The following is a 21743-nucleotide window of genomic DNA, read 5'->3' on the forward strand; positions in this document are numbered from 1 at the left end:
AGCAATGGCGCACAGCTGCGGTGCTGTGCGCTACCTTAGTCTGAAGACAGGATGTCTTCTGCCGCCGATTTCACCGGACCTCTTCGTCTCTTATGGCTCTGTAAGGGGGACGGCGGCGCGGCTCCGGTGACCCATCCAGGCTGAACCTGTGATCGTCCCTCTGGAGCTAATGTCCAGTAGCCTAAGAAACCCGATCCACTCTGCACTCAGGTGAGTCCGTTTCTTCTCCCCTTAGTCCCACGATGCCGTGAGCCTGTTGCCAGCAGGACTCACTGAAAATAAAAAAACCTAAACTAAACTTTTATTCTAAGCAGCTCAGGAGAGCCACCTAGATTGCACCCTTCTCGGCCGGGCACAAAAATCTAACTGAGGCTTGGAGGAGGGTCATAGGGGGAGGAGCCAGTGCACACCACCTGCTCCTTAAGCTTTTATTTTGTGCCCTGTCTCCTGCGGAGCCGCTATTCCCCATGGTCCTTACGGAGTCCCAGCATCCACTAGGACGTCAGAGAAAATAGGTTAATGAGAGAGGCTGCTGAAAACAGCAGGGGTAAATTAGTGAGAGGTAATGAAGGGGGAGATAAAGTAGGGGGAGATAAAGTAGTGAGAAGTGAAGGTAGGAAATGAATTACATTGAAACAAAACACACGATAGGGATGAAAGTAAATATGAAAATAAGTGTTAATATGTGTTGCTCCTGAGGCAAAACAGCCAAAACAGTCCAGGGGGACCCACACCCCGGAAATGCACCCCCATCTGATAATCCAATATACATTTGTGCAGGACTCACCTTGCTCTGCATGCAGTCTAAGAAATGTCAGGAACCTAATTAAAACCAATATATAGGACAGGTGGGCGTGGGTGCTACCACCAGGCAGAAGGGGTCTCTGGCCTTCTATTGTGTATGTGAATACACAGCATTAGGTATACAGGGGAGGGGTCCTGGGGTGCACACCGGTAATGAGAGGTGCGACCCTGCGGAGACCTTTCAGTAGAACTGCATACAAAGAAAAAGGTTGCAGGTGCACAATTCAAACATTACCAATTTATTAATAATAATAATTGCAATAAAATTTTGCATTTTAAGCGAGGTTCTTCGCATAGTTATGGCCATAAGTAACGGCTTGCCCACCGCGTCCAGGTGACCTCATTAGTCGGGCAAGTCCCTAACATTTTGGGGGGTACAAATCTAGGGTGCGGGACCCCCCAAAATGAAGCAGCTGAGTGACCCCAGGGCAACACAAAAGTGAAAAAATATATAGTGAAAAAGTGAAAATAGGTTAGTGAGAGAGGCTGCTGAAAACAGCAGGGGTAAATTAGTGAGAGGTAGTGAAGGGGGAGATAAAGTAGTGAGAGGTAAAGTAGTGAAAAGTGAAGGTAGGAAATGAATTACATTGAAACAAAACACACGATAGGGATGAAAGTAAATATGAAAATAAGTGTTAATATGTGTTGCTCCTGAGGCAAAACAGCCAAAACAGTCCAGGGGGACCCACACCCCGGAAATGCCCCCCCATCTGATAATCCAATATACATTTGTGCAGGACTCACCTTGCTCTGCATGCAGTCTAAGAAATGTCAGGAACCTAATTAAAACCAATATATAGGACAGGTGGGCGTGGGTGCTACCACCAGGCAGAAGGGGTCTCTGGCCTTCTATTGTGTATGTAAATACACAGCATTAGGTATACAGGGGAGGGGTCCTGGGGTGCACACCGGTAATGAGAGGTGCGACCCTGCGGAGACCTTTCAGTAGAACTGCATACAAAGAAAAAGGTTGCAGGTGCACAATTCAAACATTACCAATTTATTAATAATAATAATTGCAATAAAATTTTGCATTTTTAGCGAGGTTCTTCGCATAGTTATGGCCATAAGTAACGGCTTGCCCACCGCGTCCAGGTGACCTCATTAGTCGGGCAAGTCCCTAACATTTTGGGGGGTACAAATCTAGGGTGCGGGACCCCCCAAAATGAAGCAGCTGAGTGACCCCAGGGCAACACAAAAGTGAAAAAATATATAGTGAAAAAGTGAAAATAGGTTAGTGAGAGAGGCTGCTGAAAACAGCAGGGGTAAATTAGTGAGAGGTAATGAAGGGGGAGATAAAGTAGTGAGAGGTAAAGTAGTGAAAAGTGAAGGTAGGAAATGAATTACATTGAAACAAAACACACGATAGGGATGAAAGTAAATATGAAAATAAGTGTTAATATGTGTTGCTCCTGAGGCAAAACAGCCACATTTTAAATGACACTGGGGGGGGGGGCATTTTAAATGACACTGCGGGGGAATTGTATCTAGCACTGCTGGGGGGCATTATTTGTATATCTGGCACTGCTGAGGGGTATTATTTGTGTATCTGGTACTACGCGGGGGGCATTACTTGTAGTTGTGAGACCACACCCACTTTTGTGAGACCACACCCACTTTCGCAGGAATGCACGCGCATTGGGGGAGGGGGTAGCTCCTTCAGAGGTTTTATTTTCCGAAAGTAGCTCACACCTCAATTAAGGTTGGAGACCACTGTTGTAACACAACATTCTTTTTGTAACATAAACTTCTGAATTGTTGCTTCAGCCCTGCAACACATGGCACACATGAAATACACACGTGCTGCCGGTTTTCCTCTGCAAGCATGCAGCGTGTGTATAGTATGTCAAGTAATATATCACTTATGCAGTGCTGCATTGTTATTGCACTTTGAGACTCCAAGCCATATAGTGGGTTGCTACATGCAGGAACTTATGTTTTATATCCCCCTTCTGTTCCTGCCCACCCCAACCCCCAACCCACCCCTCCTCCAGCTGCATATATTAAACCATACCCAGCGGAATCTCCTCCTCTTCCGCTAGACAATGGACGGTAGAGATGGCCATCAGGTGTGCTCTCCATCGATGGTTACCATCAATGGTAAAGTTGTAAGTGGCCATCGATGGTAACATACTATGCTGTGAAGGACCACCAATGAATTCATACACCGATGGTCATCCCAGTCCTTTAACTGACTGGGCCATTCACAGCCTGTGGGAGAGACTTCACGGATGGATCTATGCTCCATATCCTGGCATTCATAGAAAAAAATAAAACATTTGATAGTTCTATACCATCGATGGAGGAAAACTATTTGGTTCTCCCCCATCGATTGCAAAAGTATTTGGCATCAGGCATTGACCATCAATGATTTTGAATCATCGGTGGTTGATGGACATCCCTAATGGGCTGTCCAGGTCTGTCACTGTCCATTCATGTAGGAGACTGGATAGACCTTTGATTACTATATAGATACTACTGTTGCATGAGATTTAATGGTCGATTGGAGAGAGATCTCGCGGGTCACTCTTTGTATAGGCCGTTAGGTGTCTCCCCGTCCCTCAGTCTCTGACAGCTGGTCTGACCTCTGACCCCTCCCACCAGCTTAGTGATGTCCTTACCTGAGAGTTCCCTCACCTGCTCAGCACACCAGAGACAGGACAGAATGACACAATTATTATATAGATTATTAATAAGTTGTGTACAAATAGGATAACATCGCTGTTGCATTAATACGTATGCCCCATGTATGCCCACACTGCGTTGGTCAGAACCAGCCTCACCAGCTTCCATAAGTATGAGCAGCAGCAAACTCTGCACCACAGTAACACCTGAAATAATAGAATACTACTGCCTATTACCACTCATCCCGCATGACTAAGACTGACGGGAGGACCAGGAATATATAGGGGGATGTAAGACACGCATGAACAGAAGGACCACTTCCCCTTCACCATAGGTAACCTTCTATAATCAACACATTCATCTCCAAACATCCTTATGCAATATTGAGGGGGAATGAATAGTGGAGGGCCTGGATATAAGTGTAAGATGAAGTATATTAATTCTGCATTGGCGGCGTATACACACAGGCATCCCGGAGGCTGTACCCATCCTGCAGATACAAGGACAGGCTGTGCATCCTAAGCACACTGCCAGCGTCTCCCCTGCAGGCAGCACAATATAATGCTGATTGAAAGGTGATGTAAAAATGCGAGTGATTAATAACATTACGCGTGCTGTTGGCAGTATCTGTGGAGTACATTTTCCCCAGCAGATGTGATACCTCTGTAGCCGTATAGCGAGAGACAAGGGAGTCTGGCTGCCTGCCCAGGGAACTCACCCTCCCCTCAGCGCTCAAACACCCGGCAGCCGACATCCCTCCAGTTGTAGCAGCAATCCCCCCCTCCTGCCCTGTTAATGAAATTAGCAATGCTGGCGCACGTATAGCGTGTTAATCGGCAGCGTTGTACATGTCCGACAGTGCCCGGGACGATTTCACGCTTTACCGGGGTCTCGCTGGTTTCAGCAACTCTTATAATGACTAAAGAAAAATAGACGGCGCACTTTCTGTGCTCCCACGATATCTCCACCGAGCGTCACTATGCAGCTGACGTGCTGTGCGATCCGGGCGCAATATTAGCATCCAAAGAAACACTGGAATATGCGATTATACTGGAGGAGTGTATGGATGAGCATGCGTCGTGTTCACTTCAGCGCAATCTGCTGACCACACATGCATGACGGCTAATGCCAGGAAGGAGGATTCCGGAGGAACCCTCTCCCAGGGATTTCTGCTTATTGTAGTCCACAGGCTAGAGCGGCACAACGCTGCAGGGGGACAAATCTGGTGAATCTGTCTGCTTCGCATCCCCCATAAATATCTATGGGGGCTGTGACTGCTGTCGGAGATATCTGCTGCGGTCACCCATCATACATTTGGGTGATGCTAAATATTTGTAGGTAACACCCACAAATGTTTTTTTTCGGGGCATACTCCACAAATATTTAATTCTGATTGAGCCCCTGTGTTTCAGAATACGGTATTTTCTGTATGGCAGAAAGTACAATTGTACAGTGAGCGCAGTGCGGCTGATCCTGTGTTGCGTGTGGTTTGCAGACGGGCTATGTGACTCTTAGCGCCTGCGCATGCTTCATAGCCGAGTCCACGGGCGGTTCAGAGCCGTACGCATCTGAGTCTCAGCTCCTGCAGCTGAATGGGCATCGCTGGGTTGTAACGGGCATGTTCAGTCAGGGCATGTAGGCAGAACCGCACAGAGGGGCTAATTCATACCTGACCAATCGCACAGCAGCGATCAGGTCTGAACTGCGCATGCCAGGCAGCCAACGGCTGTCTCTGCCCTGCGATCGCCTCTGCCTGACTGACAGGCAGTCGCTGGGCGGGCCGGCGGTGTTTGGCCGCCGTTTAGGGGCCGCGGTCTGGGCAATGCAAGTGTGCCAGGAACGTTGGGGGGGGGGGGGGGGGGAGGCGCGGGCCACGACAGCTGCGTGATGTCATTTCGCACATCTACGATCAGGTCTAAATTGGCCCCAGAGAGAGATGCATCTGATGGATGGTGGCGGGGGGTGGCACAGATCATGCATATGGCTGATGATTCACAAGGATAGTTCCGTGCGTGCACTAAAAGCCCAGGTGCTGCCAACTCTGCATCAGCCCCAGGGTCTCCTTTCTACATCGTTTCATGTACAACAACTACGTCCCTCCCCTGTTAAAATCCTAATTTTCTCCCTGGCTGCTCCTCAGTGCGCTCCTTGTCTTGGATCCCTACGGGCATTAGACTGGCGGAAGATGTTATGCTGAAGGGTTCCTGCGTGCCCTTGCCTGACATACAGGACAGATTAGCATGCTTAGAGGTGAAGCCCGATACTTATTGTACCTTCAGCTTAATCATTCATTTCCACTGAAATACCACCAGAATGTTTACTATACTGTACAGATGCGTCCACGCACACCATTGTTGCAGTCGCGTCAAGCAGCCCTTCTCGGCGTGCCAGGTCCCGTGCGAATCGACTTGCAGTGAGTGCATTTTTTTGCTGGAATGTGCATCTTAGACTCACAAATTATACAATCGGATGCAACAAAACCGCTTAACGACATTGCACTGATTAATTTGATATGTAACATTTGTACATCTGTCTGCATCTGAATCAGTATATGAAGTGCAGCAGCCGCTACTTTTTATCATGCGCTCCGCGACTTTGTACGTGTTTACAACTAATTCCTGTGCGGTTAAAGTCGCAATCTGGCATCTCTGATACAGATGGAGTGGTGTTTTGCTGCTTCTGCAGTGTGAATATCACGCAAATATTAAGATAAGGGGGGTCATTCAAACCCGATTGCATGCTAGCTTTTTTTGCAGCGGTGCAATCGGGACTGAACTGCGCATGCGTATGCACCGCAATGCGCAGGCTCGTCGGCCTTCCGGCGATGGGGATCGCCGGTCAGCGACGGATTTTACGAAGTAAGCGATCGCACCGGCGATCACAAGAAGATTGACAGGAAGAGGCGGTTTGTGGGTGTCAACTGACCGTTTCTTGGGAGTGTCCGGAAAAACGCAGGCGTGTCCAGCCGTTTGGAGGGAGGATTCCTGACGTCGGCTCCTGGCCGGATCATCGCAGCGGCTGAGGAAATCCTGAGCTGTGCAGAGACTGTACAAACTTTTGTTTGTGCAGCTCTCTGCACAAGCGATCGCACCCCTGCACATCAACTACCCCTCCCCCTGTAGGCGGCAACTACCTGATCGCAGCACTGCAAAAAAACTGCCTGCGTGCGATCAGCTCTGAATCACCCCCAAGGTCACTAGACTACCTGGACCAATAAGGGCTATCCACTTACTCTCAGTAGCTGCCTGTTACTGACTCCACCTACTGCGCAGTGGGCGGCTATTTTGCTACCGGCACCTGGAACCGCGTTCCTGTTCAGGCTCCTGCCACTGCCACCTAATACCGCTTGCTGCTGTGTATGCATGGTTACGCTGCTGCCACACCTCCTGACTGGCGTTGGTTGACCACCACTGGTCGCTAACCATTGACCAGGCCCTGCATGGTAACTGGAAGGGGGCGGAGCTTGGAGACTGCTCAACCCAGAGCAGGCGAACAGGAATGCGAGTGTCACATACCTGTTGGTTGCAAGATGAAAAGCAGTCGCCTTGAAGGCAAGATGTTTTTTGCTCAAAGAGTCTTAAAGGGGGGTACACACGGGGGGAGATGTGTGCTGAGCAATCTATCACAGAACGCTCAGCACACAGCGCGATGTGTGCTGAGCAACAGGGAGGGGGCGGAGGGACGCTCACCGGCGACAGCGACGCGTGGGGCTGCGTATTGCTGTTGCTGTGGGGCATACACACGTAGAGATCCGTGTTTAATTTCTAAGCAATCTAGTCAGATTGTTTAGAAATTAAGCATACTTCGCTACGTGTGTATTCTCCTTTTAATAAAGACCCTTCCTATTTACAAGCATTGCTCAGAGTGTACATGCAAGATGTTTTATGGCATGTGTTCTTCTTTCAGTCAGAGAATAACAACTCGGGGCTCACAGGCCTCTTTACATAGTCAGAAGACACACTAGCATGGTGAAATCCTCCCCCCCCCCCCCCCCCCCCTCCCGTATACCTTTAGGATTTGTATATCAATCAGACCAGCTATCTTCCAACACATAAATAAAAACAGATTCAGTTTCAACGGAGTAACCCACTTTCTGTCTTACAATATATCTGTAACAAATGTACAGGGATTCCAAACGTACTTGCCACTTTACATAGAGAAACACAGGGTGTGGTTCATCAAATCGACAGTGTCTAGGTCGACAATGTTTAGGTCGACCACTATAGGTCGACAGTCACTAGGTCGACATGGATGGAATGTCGACAGGGTTTCTAGGTCGACATGTGCTAGGTCGACAGGTCTAAAGGTCGACATGAGGATTTTTTTTTTTTTTTTGGTGTCGTTTTCTTCGTAGAGTGACCGGGATCCCAAATTAGTGCACCGCGTCCCCTCGCATGGCTCGCTTCGCTCGCCATGCTTCGGGCATGGTGCCTTCGCTCTGCTACCGCTTCGCTCGGCACACTTTACCGTTCCAATCGTAGTCCACGTGGATCGTTAAGTATGAAAAAATTCAAAAAAATAAAAAAAATGTGAAAAACTCATGTCGACCTTTAGACCTGTCGACCTAGCACATGTCGACCTAGAAACCCTGTCGACCTTCCATCCATGTCGACCTAGTGACTGTCGACCTAAACATTGTCGACCTTCAGACCGGATCCCAGAAACACAGAAGTCCTCAGTCGTTAACACCTTTCCCACAGGAACTGCAAAATCCAAGCACATTACCCGCTGTGCACTGGCCACTATGAAAGCCTCACCAGACATCCTGCTAGGAAATGGCAATTAGCATCCCATCTCCTGGTCACACAAGATGGCTTCTAAAATCAAATAGCGAATAAATACCATAAGTGCATTTTTTTTACCTAAAATACAAACAGTCTTAAATATAAATACATTTAAACAGGTCACAGACTATTAAATATAGTCTACTCTGTATACACCAATGCATTGCAGATCAGCAGTATATATTACAGGTTGAGTATCCCATATCCAAATATTCCGAAATACGGAATATTCCGAAATACGGACTTTTTTGAGTGAGAGTGAGATAGTGAAATCTTTGTTTTCTGTGGCTCAATGTACTCAAACTTTGTTTAATACACAAAGTTATTAAAAATATTGTATTAAATGACCTTCAGGCTGTGTGTATAAGGTGTATATGAAACATAAATGAATTGTGTATATGTACACACACATTGTTTAATGCACAAAGTTATTAAAAATATTGGCTAAAATTACCATCAGGCTGTGTGTATAAGGTGTATATGTAACATAAATGCATTCTGTGCTTAGATTTAGGTCCCATCGCCATGATATCTCATTATGGTATGCAATTATTCCAAAATACGGAAAAATCCAACATCCAAAATACCTCTGGTCCCAAGCATTTTGGATATGGGATACTCAACCTGTAATACAGTTTATTATAGCACTGAAACTTGTCTGTCATGTCCCAGCATCGTATAGAGGCCAGCCTTACGCTGTGGCGTGGTCTGAGCGTTCCTGGCTGCAGTCCTTCTCGTTGCCAACGGCTACCACGTACAGCTAGCACCTCTGTGCTGATCGGCCCATTCAAAAATGACGCAGAAGCACGAGAGTTAACCACCTCAGTACCATGGCCGCCATCTTGGCCATGTGGGTCTGGTCTACGGCCACAGTGTAGCAGCATTTTGGGGTGTGGTTGCTGATCTAATTGGGAAAGTGACAGTTGTCCCCATTACAAAGAATCCATGGGATTTCCCTTTGGGGCTCCCCCTTGAGACACTAGATAGGCTTACTGATAGACTGGCATTTCAGTTCATCAATGCAGCCAGCTGTTTGATCGCCACCCACCTCATACCCCAAAAGTGTCCCGAGAGCCGGCCCTAACCAATATGATGCCCTTGGCAAGATTTTGGCTGGTGCCCCCTAGCACTGCTGCTAGTTCCACATCATTCCCAGCAGCATCACCCCTCACCCAGAGCAGTCCTCATTTTTGGTGCTCCCCCATATTTTAAATAGGAACAGTGCACACATTTGGCGTACAGCCCAAAAAGGGGCGTGTTCTTGCTGGGAAGGGGAATGGCCACACAATAGTACCCCCAATTTAAATTATGCCACACAGTAGTGCAACTTTACTCATATTTTATCATGTGATAGTGTACCTTATTCACGTTACATCACACAGTAGTACCTTATATACATTACTTCTCACAGTAGTGCCCCTTATTCACATTACACCACACAGTATTGCTCTTTATTCACATTACACCACACCATATTGCTCTTTATTCACATTAGACAACACAACAGTGCCATTTCTATACATTACGCCACACAGTAGAGCACCTTATACACATAATGCCACACATTAGCAATGCATTTATACACATAATCCCACACAGTAATGCCCCTTACACATATGACACACATTATTAATGTCCTTATAAACATACACTCTGGCTGTATCTGCATACAAAATGTTACGTTACAGTGATTTCCAGGAATAAACTGTAAGGTAACATTTTGTATGCAGATACACCCACAGTAACACACAGAATATAGGCATGCCGCATTTCATTTTAATCAGCAGAAGCTGCTTGTGCCCCTAGGCATTTGCCTAGTTTGCCTATGCCTAGGGCTGGCTCTGAGTGTCCCGGTTTTCAGGGACTGTCCCACCCGCAGTAAGCAATGTCCCACAAGTGGGAAAAGTTGGAGGAGCACTCGAACACTGATACTGTAGGACACGCCCCTAAACAGTGTATTTAAAGTCCATGATTCATACCTGAAAATCTCACATTGGGGATTTAGTGGTCCTTTAATATATTATTATACTTATGTATGTACATGGTCTCAGGAACTGACGGTTCTCTCATGTTTATTTGCGGTTCTTCCCGTTACGTCCGATCAGAGGGGCTAATTCAGACCTGATCGCTACTGTGCGTTTTTGCACAGCGAGCGATCAGGTTTGAACTGCGCATGCGCCGGCGCATGCCAGAGATGTGATCAGCATCTCTGCCCAGCGATTGCCTCTGCCCGATAGAGAGGCAGAGTCGTTCGCTGGGCGGGTCGGCGGCGTTGGTCCGCCGTTTTGGGGGCTCGGTCCGGGCAACGCAGGCGTGACCGGACGGGCCGCGGCAGCTGCGTGGCGTCACACACAGCCGCTGCGACCCGGAGAGCAGCGGGTAGCTCCCTGCCAGCGCGCAAGAGCTGCGCTGGTAGGGAGCTACTATTCAGGTACAAAAGCATCGCCGCCGTGTGATGCTTTTGTACTTGTGCGGCGGGGGGGGAGGGCCAGACATGCGGGGCTGACTAGCCCTGTGCTGGGCGTCCCCCCTGCATGTGAGGGTGGCTTGCACGGCTACGATCAGGTCTGAATTAGGCCCCATGATAAAGTTTAAAGCTTTTTCTTATTTACTTTGCTGTACAGACTGTGTCACACTCACAGCATCACATAGAGGCTTATGGGTAATCTCGCTTTAATATAAATGTTGCAGCTTTCCCGCATGAATCTTTGTGATACGATAGCTCCTACGCTGCGGCTCTGACCCCCAGTCACAGATTTGTGTCCGTTCTCAGGCATACAACGGGGAAGACGGCTTACTGAACAGATAAATAGATTTTCACAGTATAACAGAATATGTGTCTTTTCAATCACACGCATTCATTTCTCGTTCAAAGTCTTAAAAGTTGTCGCTGGATGGATTCAGTGCGGTGTCAGCACAATCGATATTGGCGCTGAGAGAAAACTGATTTCACATGCTGCAAAGGTGTTACTGCCATTCAGCATCCTCTCACTTGTCTGCCACTAATAGACAATGAACAGTGGGCTCCAATGTGTCTTTTTTTTTTTGGTCTTTGGAAAGCACAAAAGAGGCACAAACTCTGCCATTATCTCTGATATAATGTGTCAGGAGCGTATACGTGGAGAGAATATCACGTGTGACATTGCCTAAGGTTTCTCCTCCTACCTGAGGTCACGGGACCAGTGGTCGGTGCTATAACCATCAGTTGAGTGCAAGCTCTTTCGTTTGGCCTGTTTGGGCATCCACAAGATTGGGACTTACTGCCCCAGGACCTGCAGCTAATGTAAAAGCCCCCACGTTATTGCATTCTTATTAATTGTACACAGATTGTAGCGCCCATAACAAACTATGGGGACATAATCCGTTCCGCAACTGGGGCGGCAAAGTGATGGCCAGTGACTGGGAGGTGACCTAAAGTGGATGCAAGAGATGTCTGCATCGTGGGTGTGTTCTGGGACTGTTGTGGGGTGTGTTCTGGGACTGTTGTGGGGTGTGTTCTGGGACTGTTGTGGGTGTGTTCTGGGACTGTTGTGGGTGTGTTCTGGGACTGTACTGGGACTGTTGTGGGCGTGTTTTGGGACTGTTGTGGGCGTGTTCTGGGACTGTACTTGGTGTGTTCTGGGACTGTACTGGGCGTGTTCTGGGACTGTTGTGGGCGTGTTCTGGGACTGTTGTGGGGTGTGTTCTGGGACTGTTGTGGGTGTGTTCTGGGACTGTACTGGGCGTGTTCTGGGACTGTACTGGGCGTATTCTGGGACTGTACTGGGCGTGTTCTGGGACTCTACTGGGCGTGTTCTGGGACTGTTGTGGGCGTGTTCTGGGACTGTTGTGGGCGTGTTCTGGGACTGTTGTGGGTGTGTTCTGGGATTGTACTGGGCGCGTTATAGGATTGTACTGGGCGTGTTCTGGGACTGTTGTGGGATTGTTGTGGGCGTGTTCTGGCACTGTACTTGGGTGTGTTCTGGGACTGTACTGGGCGTGTTCTGGGACTGTACTGGGCGTGTTCTGGGACTGTACTGGACGTGTTCTGGGACTGCACTGGACGTGTTCTGGGACTGCACTGGGCGTGTTCTGGGATTGTACTGGGTGTGTTCTGGGACTGTACTGGGCGTGTTCTGGGATTATACTGGGCGTGTTCTGGGACTGCACAGGGCGTGTTCTGAAACTGTTGTGGGTGTGTTCTGGGACTGTACTGGGACTGTTGTGGGCATGTTCTGGGACTGTTGTAGGATTGTTGTGGGTGTGTTCTGGGACTGTACTTGGTGTGTTCTGGGACTGTTGTGGGCGTGTTCTGGGACTGTTGTGGGCGTGTTCTGGGACTGTTGTGGGTGTGTTCTGGGATTGTACTGGGCGCGTTATAGGATTGTACTGGGCGTGTTCTGGGACTGTTGTGGGATTGTTGTGGGCGTGTTCTGGCACTGTACTTGGGTGTGTTCTGGGACTGTACTGGGCGTGTTCTGGGACTGTACTGGGCGTGTTCTGGGACTGTACTGGACGTGTTCTGGGACTGCACTGGACGTGTTCTGGGACTGCACTGGGCGTGTTCTGGGATTGTACTGGGTGTGTTCTGGGACTGTACTGGGCGTGTTCTGGGATTATACTGGGCGTGTTCTGGGACTGCACAGGGCGTGTTCTGAAACTGTTGTGGGTGTGTTCTGGGACTGTACTGGGACTGTTGTGGGCATGTTCTGGGACTGTTGTAGGATTGTTGTGGGTGTGTTCTGGGACTGTACTTGGTGTGTTCTGGGACTGTACTTGGTGTGTTCTGGGACTGTTGTGGGCGTGTTCTGGGACTGTTGTGGGCGTGTTCTGGGACTGTTGTGGGCGTGTTCTGGGACTGTTGTGGGTGTGTTCTGGGATTGTACTGGGCGCGTTATGGGATTGTACTGGGCGTGTTCTGGGACTGTTGTGGGATTGTTGTGGGCGTGTTCTGGGACTGTACTTGGTGTGTTTTGGGACTGCACTGGGCGTGTTCTGGGACTGCACTGGGCGTGTTCTGGGACGGCACTGGGCGTGTTCTGGGACGGCACTGGGCGTGTTCTGGGACGGTACTGGGCGTGTTCTGGAACGGTACTGGGCGTGTTCTGGGACTGCACTGGGCGTGTTCTGGGACGGTACTGGGCGTGTTCTGGGACTGTACTGGGTGTGTTCTGGGACTGTTGTGAGCGTGTTCTGGGACTGTACTGGGCGTGTTCTGGGACTGTACTGGGCGTGTTCTGGGACTGTACTGGGCGTGTTCTGGGATTGTACTGGGCGTGTTCTGGGACTGTACTGGGTGTGTTCTGGGACTGTTGTGAGCGTGTTCTGGGACTCTACTGGGTGTGTTCTGGGACTGTACTGGGTGTGTTCTGGGACTGTTGTGAGCGTGTTCTGGGAATGCTGCGGGCGTGTCAGGTAAAGCGGCTGCGTTCTCAGACGCACTGCTGCAGTCACCATAAGGCTGGTGCACGTGCCCATAATGCGCAGATGATGTCATGTCCAGAATCACGGGCGGTGTTACAGCGTACAGTGACGCCGGCATCTCAGGGTACACCAAGGGAAGGCTGATACTAACATTTGCATATTATCGCTCCCGCAGCCCCGGGGACAGACGCTAGAGCGAGCGCAGCAATGCCCCCCTCTGAATCAGGCCCATAATGTATATATTGTATGCAAACTTGCCAACACGTGCTACCTACCCTCTAGGAGTCCTAGAGGTAAGACTCGGGTCAAGCATGGGTGGTATCATCAGTCTTTGCTCACCGTGGAAGTGGGCGAGATGTGAAAAGGTGGCTTGCTGCTGTTTTATATAACATGAAATTATACAGAAAATCCAGGATCTCCAGAATATAAAATGAAATGGAATTTACCATAAAATAACAGCGTGCTATAATAACACATGATCTGAGAGTCGCCGCTGTTCCCCCCCCCCTCCACCCCTCTGCTATGTGACCCTAGTAAAGGCTTGCCCACTCTTAGTGGGTAGACTATCAACCAAATCAGCTTCTAAGTGGTATTTTTCAAAAACAGCCTGTAACGTGTCAGTTAGGAGCTGATTGGTACTTTATCTCTCTCCAAGGCTTAGTAAATAGACCCCCGTATTACGTACTTTGTATTTTAATGGTTTGTGTTAGACCAAACTGCTGCCAGCACGCGGAATGACAATATTCAGGCTTTCATCCACACTGGTGGTTAGAGAGAGGACCACTGAGATCCAGATTGCTGTATGATGCTCTAAATAAACGTGGCACCTACTGTATACACACACCTACTGTATATAATGTGGGTTATATCACCAGAAGGTGGTGGTTGGTTGTTGAGAAACCGTTTTAGATTAAAGAATATCCTGTTCTGGAAACATCCAGTGTTTTATCCTGATTAACCCCTTCCCTCACAGACTTCTCGTGGTTACAGAGTTATCCAGAATGTCACGTCGGGTCAGGAAGGGATATATATAGGAATGATGATGAAGACTCTGGTCTGCAGACCCCAGCAGACGGGTTTGCGGCAATACTCTATGAGCTTCCCTTACGTTTTGTTAATCCATTCCCATTAAGTGGGATATGTGTTACAGCTGATCGATTCCTACATGGCGTTAATGAATTTGGAATTAATACCACCTTAATCCTCTCTGGCTTCATTGTTAAGGAGAGGCAGAAAATCCCCAGTGGGCCGCTGTACTCTGAGCTGTTCGTGATTGGAGGAGACCCCCTCCTCCCCAGGACCAGCACACGGCTATTTTATGAGATCAGAGGTTTCTAGGTAATACTTTCACCATCTGTAATCTCCGGTGGGTGCACGGTGCATTTAAATCGCACTGGAGGGGGCAGCCATTGTGTGGGCGGGGCCCTAGCCCTCCATTGAGGGATATGTAGGGGTACATGTGTGGGGGGCCCAGGGGGCCTGGCACTGATGATCCTGCCTGACTCTCACCACTTTCAGTTGTACTCCATCTGTTTATGTCCAATCCCGATTCTGAAGCCATAGTGACTGTTATTTATATAGATTTCTGTGTAGTTGTGGTCTCCAGAAAAATGTCTGACGCTTATACAACTCAGACCGTAATAGAGAAACACTGTATGGTGTTCATCTGACACTGATGTTCTCCAGCGAATAAACGTATAGAGCCATGTTCCTGCATATTGGATGTAATTCTGTTCTACTGTATATGTGTGTGTTTGTGGCATGGGAGAGGTTGGAGACACACAGGGTAAGGGGAGGATGGCAACCTCGGCGGGTGGTAATCGTCATGAGAAGGCAACAGGTCAATTCACTAGGAGCCGGTAGCATCACTAGGTGCTATACCAGGGGTGGGCAATTCATTTCTATAGGGGGCCACGTGAAAAATCTGAACTGTGTCGGAGGGCCGAACCAATAATGCTGATGTTACCTGCAGTGGTTTATACCGCCACTGTTAGTACGTGATTCTATACTTAATTGTATGTGGTTGTCCTAATAAATTAGTGGTTTTATGCACTGTGGTGCACACCCCTTCTTTTTAATTGAGTTGCACACATTACCTGACGATGGATACGGGAATAAGGGGAAGACGCCAACCTAATTAAGAAGGTCTTAAGTGCACCAGATCCAGCGCTGGGTATTTATAGGAGAAAATTAAGAGACAATAGAACCTGGGACTTGTAGTTCTACAAGCAGTACTACTACACAATTTAGGGTACACACACAATTATTATTATTATTTTATGTACAGGGGATATAATGTGTACCTGCCCAGGATCTCTATATTGGCGGTAGGAGAACGGTCCTCTAGTCAGGAACGTTACATACAGTACGTGCCGGCCCCGGACAGTGATCTTGCTGTGTGCAGTTGTCCCACAGCATGGTGCTGACTGAGCGGCGCCCCGTCAGGCAAGGAAGGACGATGGACATATCAGGAGGCGCATTGGGAACATGCTGTGACTGACAGGGGAGGTGAGCAATGGGGAACGATCGTGTCCTGCAGAATGCGCTGTGAGTCACTTGTCCTGTGTGCGTCTCTGCCAATAGCATTTCAGTATTGGCTGAGGCACACACAGGACTGTGATTCACAGCGCGTCCTGCAGGACCCGAGCATCCATGGTCCAGGGAGCCTGTGGGCCGGACAGGGATTGACAAAGGGCCGTATGTGGCCCGCGGGCCGTACTTTGCCCAGGTCTGTGCTATACTGTATAGAGAGCATTTCTATTCTCTTCTGTGCACAATACAGCAGTGTAACACAATGTAACACAATGTATGATGCAAGCTAAAGAAGTGTGTGAGATACGTGTCGGTAACCTATTGGCTGTGTATAATCCCCCCAGAATCTCAGGTTAGACACCAATAGATCATCCTCAGTGGCTTCATCAGCTGGAATGGGAATATACCTAACAGCCAAGTGTACACTGCATACCGGTATCAGGGTAACAGTGTCAGTGACCACCTCATGTTCTGGCGGGCTCCTGTACAGGACGGGTGCATATGGGGTCCTGTACAGATTGACTATACGCAGTATAGAGTCCTGGGCAGGATGTCCAAATGCATTATATAGTGCCGTGCAGGCTGACCTGGTACAGTATGGGGTCCCATACAGCGTGTGCCTGGTACAGTATGGGGTCCCATACATGGTGACCTGGTACAGTATGGGGTCCCATACAAGGTGATCTGGTACAGTATGGGGTCCCATACAGGGTGAGCCTGGTACAGTATGGAGTCCCATACAGGGTGAGCCTGGTACAGTATGGAGTCCCATACAGGGTGACCTGGTACAGTATGGAGTCCCATACAGGGTGACCTGGTACAGTATGGAGTCCCATACAGGGTGACCTGGTACAGTATGGGGTCCCATACAAGGTGATCTGGTACAATATAGGGTCCCATACAGGGTGACTGGGTACAGTATGGGGTCCCATACAGGGTGACCTGGTACAGTATAGGGTCCCATACAGGGTGACCTGGTACAGTATAGGGTCCCATACAGGGTGACTGGGTGCATTATGGGGTCCCATACAGGGTGACCTGGTACAGTATAGGGTCCCGTACAGGGTGACCTGGTACAGTATAGGGTCCCATACAGGGTGACTGGGTGCATTATGGGGTCCCATACAGGGTGACCTGGTACAGTATAGGGTCCCGTACAGGGTGACCTGGTACAGTATAGGGTCCTGTACAGGGTGACTGGTACAGTATGGGGTCCCGTACAGGGTGACCTGGTACAGTATAGGGTCCCATACAGGGTGACTGGGTGCATTATGGGGTCCCATACAGTGTGACCTGGTACAGTATAGGGTCCCGTACAGGGTGACCTGGTACAGTATAGGGTCCCGTACAGGGTGACTGGTACAGTATGGGGTCCCGTACAGGGTGACTGGTACAGTATAGGGTCCCATACAGGGTGACCTGGTACAGTATAGGGTCCCGTACAGGGTGACCTGGTACAGTATAGGGTCCCATACAGGGTGACTGGGTGCATTATGGGGTCCCGTACAGGGTGACCTGGTACAGTATAGGGTCCTGTACAGGGTGACTGGTACAGGATGGGGTCCGATGCAGGATGACCAAGGACAGATGTTCTCAGATACATAAATGTCAGTACTGTCCGGAGACACAGCATGTTATCTTATGAAAGCGATCACACATATGTCATACATGCGTGTGTAATATCAAGTCCCACAAACTACCAGTGGCAGCTTCGGGGCACCATTTACATAGCCTCTGTATATACCCTATAATACTAATGGCGGGCATTAGAATGTGATTGCTGTCCCGTCCTCTGCCGGTGATCAGGGGTGGTGTGAAACCTCTGTGACGCACTGAATCGGTCGGACGGAGTGTAACATTTGCTTTGCAGTGTATTCCGGGAAATCCGTCATCCCAGATAGAACTTTTCCTTTTGTACAGTTTATTATCTGACTTGAGCCGTCCTATTTAATGTATTGAAATGATCTGCTCTGAAGAGGATTTAAATTCCATTTATTTAAATGGCAGTAGAACATTTTCCCTGCCTGGGAAGCGGATTTGTGGCTCACTGAGTAGGAACCAGCGTTCCTTCAATTTTCCTTCCTCTAATTCACTTCTCGCCACTTTGGAAGACATGTGGCGCGTGAGAGCAGGAGAGCTAATCCTGCCAGGCAGGGGCGAAGGCTATTACCCTGATTCAAAGAAGAAGAAAAAACATTTGTGCTGTGCAGAGCGAAAGTCACAGACACACTTCAATATGTGTTATTGAGTGGAACCTGCCCAGCTATGGACCAAACTCTTAAGCTGTGTGCAAAGTGCACTGGCTAGATGTCCTGGCGCTCAGTGACGGCTGTGTATTAGGCGGTACACAATGTCTGTACGCTGCAGAATAAACATGTTTCCTGCAGTCACTCTAACAGCTTCGCGGGGGCATAGTGATCAACAGACAATGCAGAGGAGCATGTGTCCTGTATGGTACGAGAGGTGTGGATGGACCTTGGTGACTGACGTCTGTGGTGTTCTGTATACATGGCGGTGTGTTCCTGGTTGTCCGCTTACCATGGGCAATTGTGCAGTCCTTGCTTTGTTTTGCAACCAGCAGCTTAGACACGTCACCCTTATGTTGTTTGTGGAATCCCTAACGTGGAAGTCTAACGTCTCTATCCAATTTCTCTCTCCTCTGCAGGTGCACAGTGGATAATAGAGTCACCCGGGTGGCCTGGCTGAACCGCAGCACCATATTATACACCGGCAATGACAAGTGGTCCATAGACAATCGCGTGATCCTTGTGGCCAACACCAAGAGCCAGTACAGCATTGAGATCCGGAATGTGGACATATATGATGAAGGACCTTATACCTGCTCCGTGCAGACAGACAATCACCCTAAAACTTCCCGCGTACACCTTATTGTACAAGGTAAGCGCTTAGACCTTAGTGTAATACGTACAACCTTATTTAATAATGATGAGATAAAAGCATAAGTGCCAAATCACGCAAGAAAATAATAATTTACTTACCGATAATTCTATTTCTCGTAGTCCGTAGTGGATGCTGGGGACTCCGTAAGGACCATGGGGAATAGCGGCTCCGCAGGAGACAGGGCACAAAAGTAAAAGCTTTAGGATCAGGTGGTGTGCACTGGCTCCTCCCCCTATGACCCTCCTCCAAGCCTCAGTTAGGATACTGTGCCCGGACGAGCGTACACAATAAGGAAGGATTTTGAATCCCGGGTAAGACTCATACCAGCCACACCAATCACACTGTACAACCTGTGATCTGAACCCAGTTAACAGCATGATAACAGCGGAGCCTCTGAAAAGATGGCTCACAACAATAATAACCCGTTTTAGTTAACAATAACTATGTACAAGTATTGCAGACAATCCGCACTTGGGATGGGCGCCCAGCATCCACTACGGACTACGAGAAATAGAATTATCGGTAAGTAAATTCTTATTTTCTCTGACGTCCTAAGTGGATGCTGGGGACTCCGTAAGGACCATGGGGATTATACCAAAGCTCCCAAACGGGCGGGAGAGTGCGGATGACTCTGCAGCACCGAATGAGAGAACTCCAGGTCCTCCTCAGCCAGGGTATCAAATTTGTAGAATTTTGCAAACGTGTTTGCCCCTGACCAAGTAGCAGCTCGGCAAAGTTGTAAAGCCGAGACCCCTCGGGCAGCCGCCCAAGATGAGCCCACCTTCCTTGTGGAATGGCCATTTACATATTTTGGCTGTGGCAGGCCTGCCACAGAATGTGCAAGATGAATTGTACTACACATCCAACTAGCAATCGTCTGCTTAGAAGCAAGAGCACCCAGTTTGTTTGGTGCATACAGGATAACAGCAAGTCAGTTTTCCTGACTCCAGCCGTCCTGGAAACATATATTTTCAGGGCCCTGACAACATCTAGCAACTTGGAGTCCTCCAAGTCCCTAGTAGCCGCAGGTACCACAATAAGCTGGTTCAGGTGAAACGCTGACACCACCTTAGGGAGAAACTGGGGACGAGTCCGCAGCTCTGCCCTGTCCGAATGGACAATCAGATATGGGCTTTTGTGAGACAAAGCCGCCAATTCTGACACTCGCCTGGCCGAGGCCAGGGCCAACAGCATGGTCACTTTCCATGTGAGATATTTCAAATCCACAGATTTGAGAGGTTTAATCCAATGTGATTTGAGGAATCCCAGAACTACGTTGAGATCCCACAGTGCCACTGGAGGCACAAAAGGGGGTTGTATATGCAGTACTCCCTTGACAAACTTCTGGACTTCAGGAACTGAAGCCAATTCTTTCTGGAAGAAAATCGACAGGGCCGAAATTTGAACCTTAATGGACCCCAATTTGAGGCCCATAGACACTCCTGTTTGCAGGAAATGCAGGAATCGACCGAGTTGAAATTCCTCCGTGGGGCCTTCCTGGCCTCACACCATGCAACATATTTTCGCCAAATGTGGTGATAATGTTGTGCGGTCACCTCCTTCCTGGCTCTGACCAGGGTAGGGATGACCTCTTCCGGAATGCCTTTTTCCCTTAGGATCCGGCGTTCAACCGCCATGCCGTCAAACGCAGCCGCGGTAAGACTTGGAACAGACATGATCCTTGCTGAAGCAAGTCCCTTCTTAGTATCTCTTGAAGTTCCGGGTACCAAGTCCTTCTTGGCCAATCCGGAGCCACGAGTATAGTTCTTACTCCTCTCCGTCTTATAATTCTCAGTACCTTGGGTATGAGAGGCAGAGGAGGGAACACATACACCGACTGGTACACCCACGGTGTTACCAGAGCGTCCCTGCTATTTCCTGAGGGTCTCTTGACCTGGCGCAATACCTGTCCAGTTTTTTGTTCAGACGGGACGCCATCATGTCCACCTTTGGTCTTTCCCAACGGTTCACAATCATGTGGAAGACTTCCAGATGAAGTCCCCACTCTCCCGGGTGGAGGTCGTGCCTGCTGAGGAAGTCTGCTTCCCAGTTGTCCACTCCCGGAATGAACACCGCTGACAGTGTTATCACATGATTTTTCGCCCAGCGAAGAATCCTTGCTGCCATTGCCCTCCTGCTTCTTGTGCCGCCCTGTCTGTTTACGTGGGCGACTGCCGTGATGTTGTCCGACTGGATCAGCACCGGTTGACTTTGAAGCAGAGGTCTTCCTAGGCTCAGAGCATTGTAAATTGCCCTTAGCTCCAGTATATTTATGTGGAGAGAAGTCTCCAGACTTGACCACACTCCTTGGAAATTTCTTCCCTGTGTGACTGCTCCCCAGCCTCTCAGGCTGGCATCCGTGGTCACCAGGACCCAGTCCTGAATGCCGAATCTGCTGCCCTCTAGTAGATGAGCACTCTGCAGCCACCACAGAAGAGACACCCTTGTCCTTGGAGACAGGATTATCCGCTGATGCATCTGAAGATGCGATCCGGACCATTCGTCCAGCAGATCCCACTGAAAAATTCTTGCGTGAAATCTGCCGAATGGAATCGCTTCGTAAGAAGCCACCATTTTTCCCAGGACTCTTGTGCATTGATGCACTGACACTTGGCCTGGTTCTAGGAGGTTCCTAACTAGCTCGGATAACTCCCTGGCTTTCTCCTCCGGGAGAAACACCTTTTTCTGGACTGT

General features: G+C 49.0%; 1 protein-coding gene across 5 annotated transcripts in view; it reads left to right on the plus strand.

Moving 5' to 3' along the window:
* Window positions 1-21743, plus strand: part of OPCML (opioid binding protein/cell adhesion molecule like) — a 994952-nt gene that overhangs the window by 856266 nt on the left and 116943 nt on the right. For all 5 annotated transcript variants that reach the window (XM_063943620.1, XM_063943621.1, XM_063943623.1 and 2 more), the window contains one exon: window positions 18814-19046. In XM_063943620.1, coding sequence (XP_063799690.1) covers window positions 18814-19046 — 233 coding nt within the window. The remainder of the gene's footprint in view (window positions 1-18813; window positions 19047-21743) is intronic.

The sequence above is a fragment of the Pseudophryne corroboree genome, chromosome 10, assembly GCF_028390025.1.
Source record: "Pseudophryne corroboree isolate aPseCor3 chromosome 10, aPseCor3.hap2, whole genome shotgun sequence".
Lineage (NCBI taxonomy): Eukaryota > Metazoa > Chordata > Amphibia > Anura > Myobatrachidae > Pseudophryne > Pseudophryne corroboree.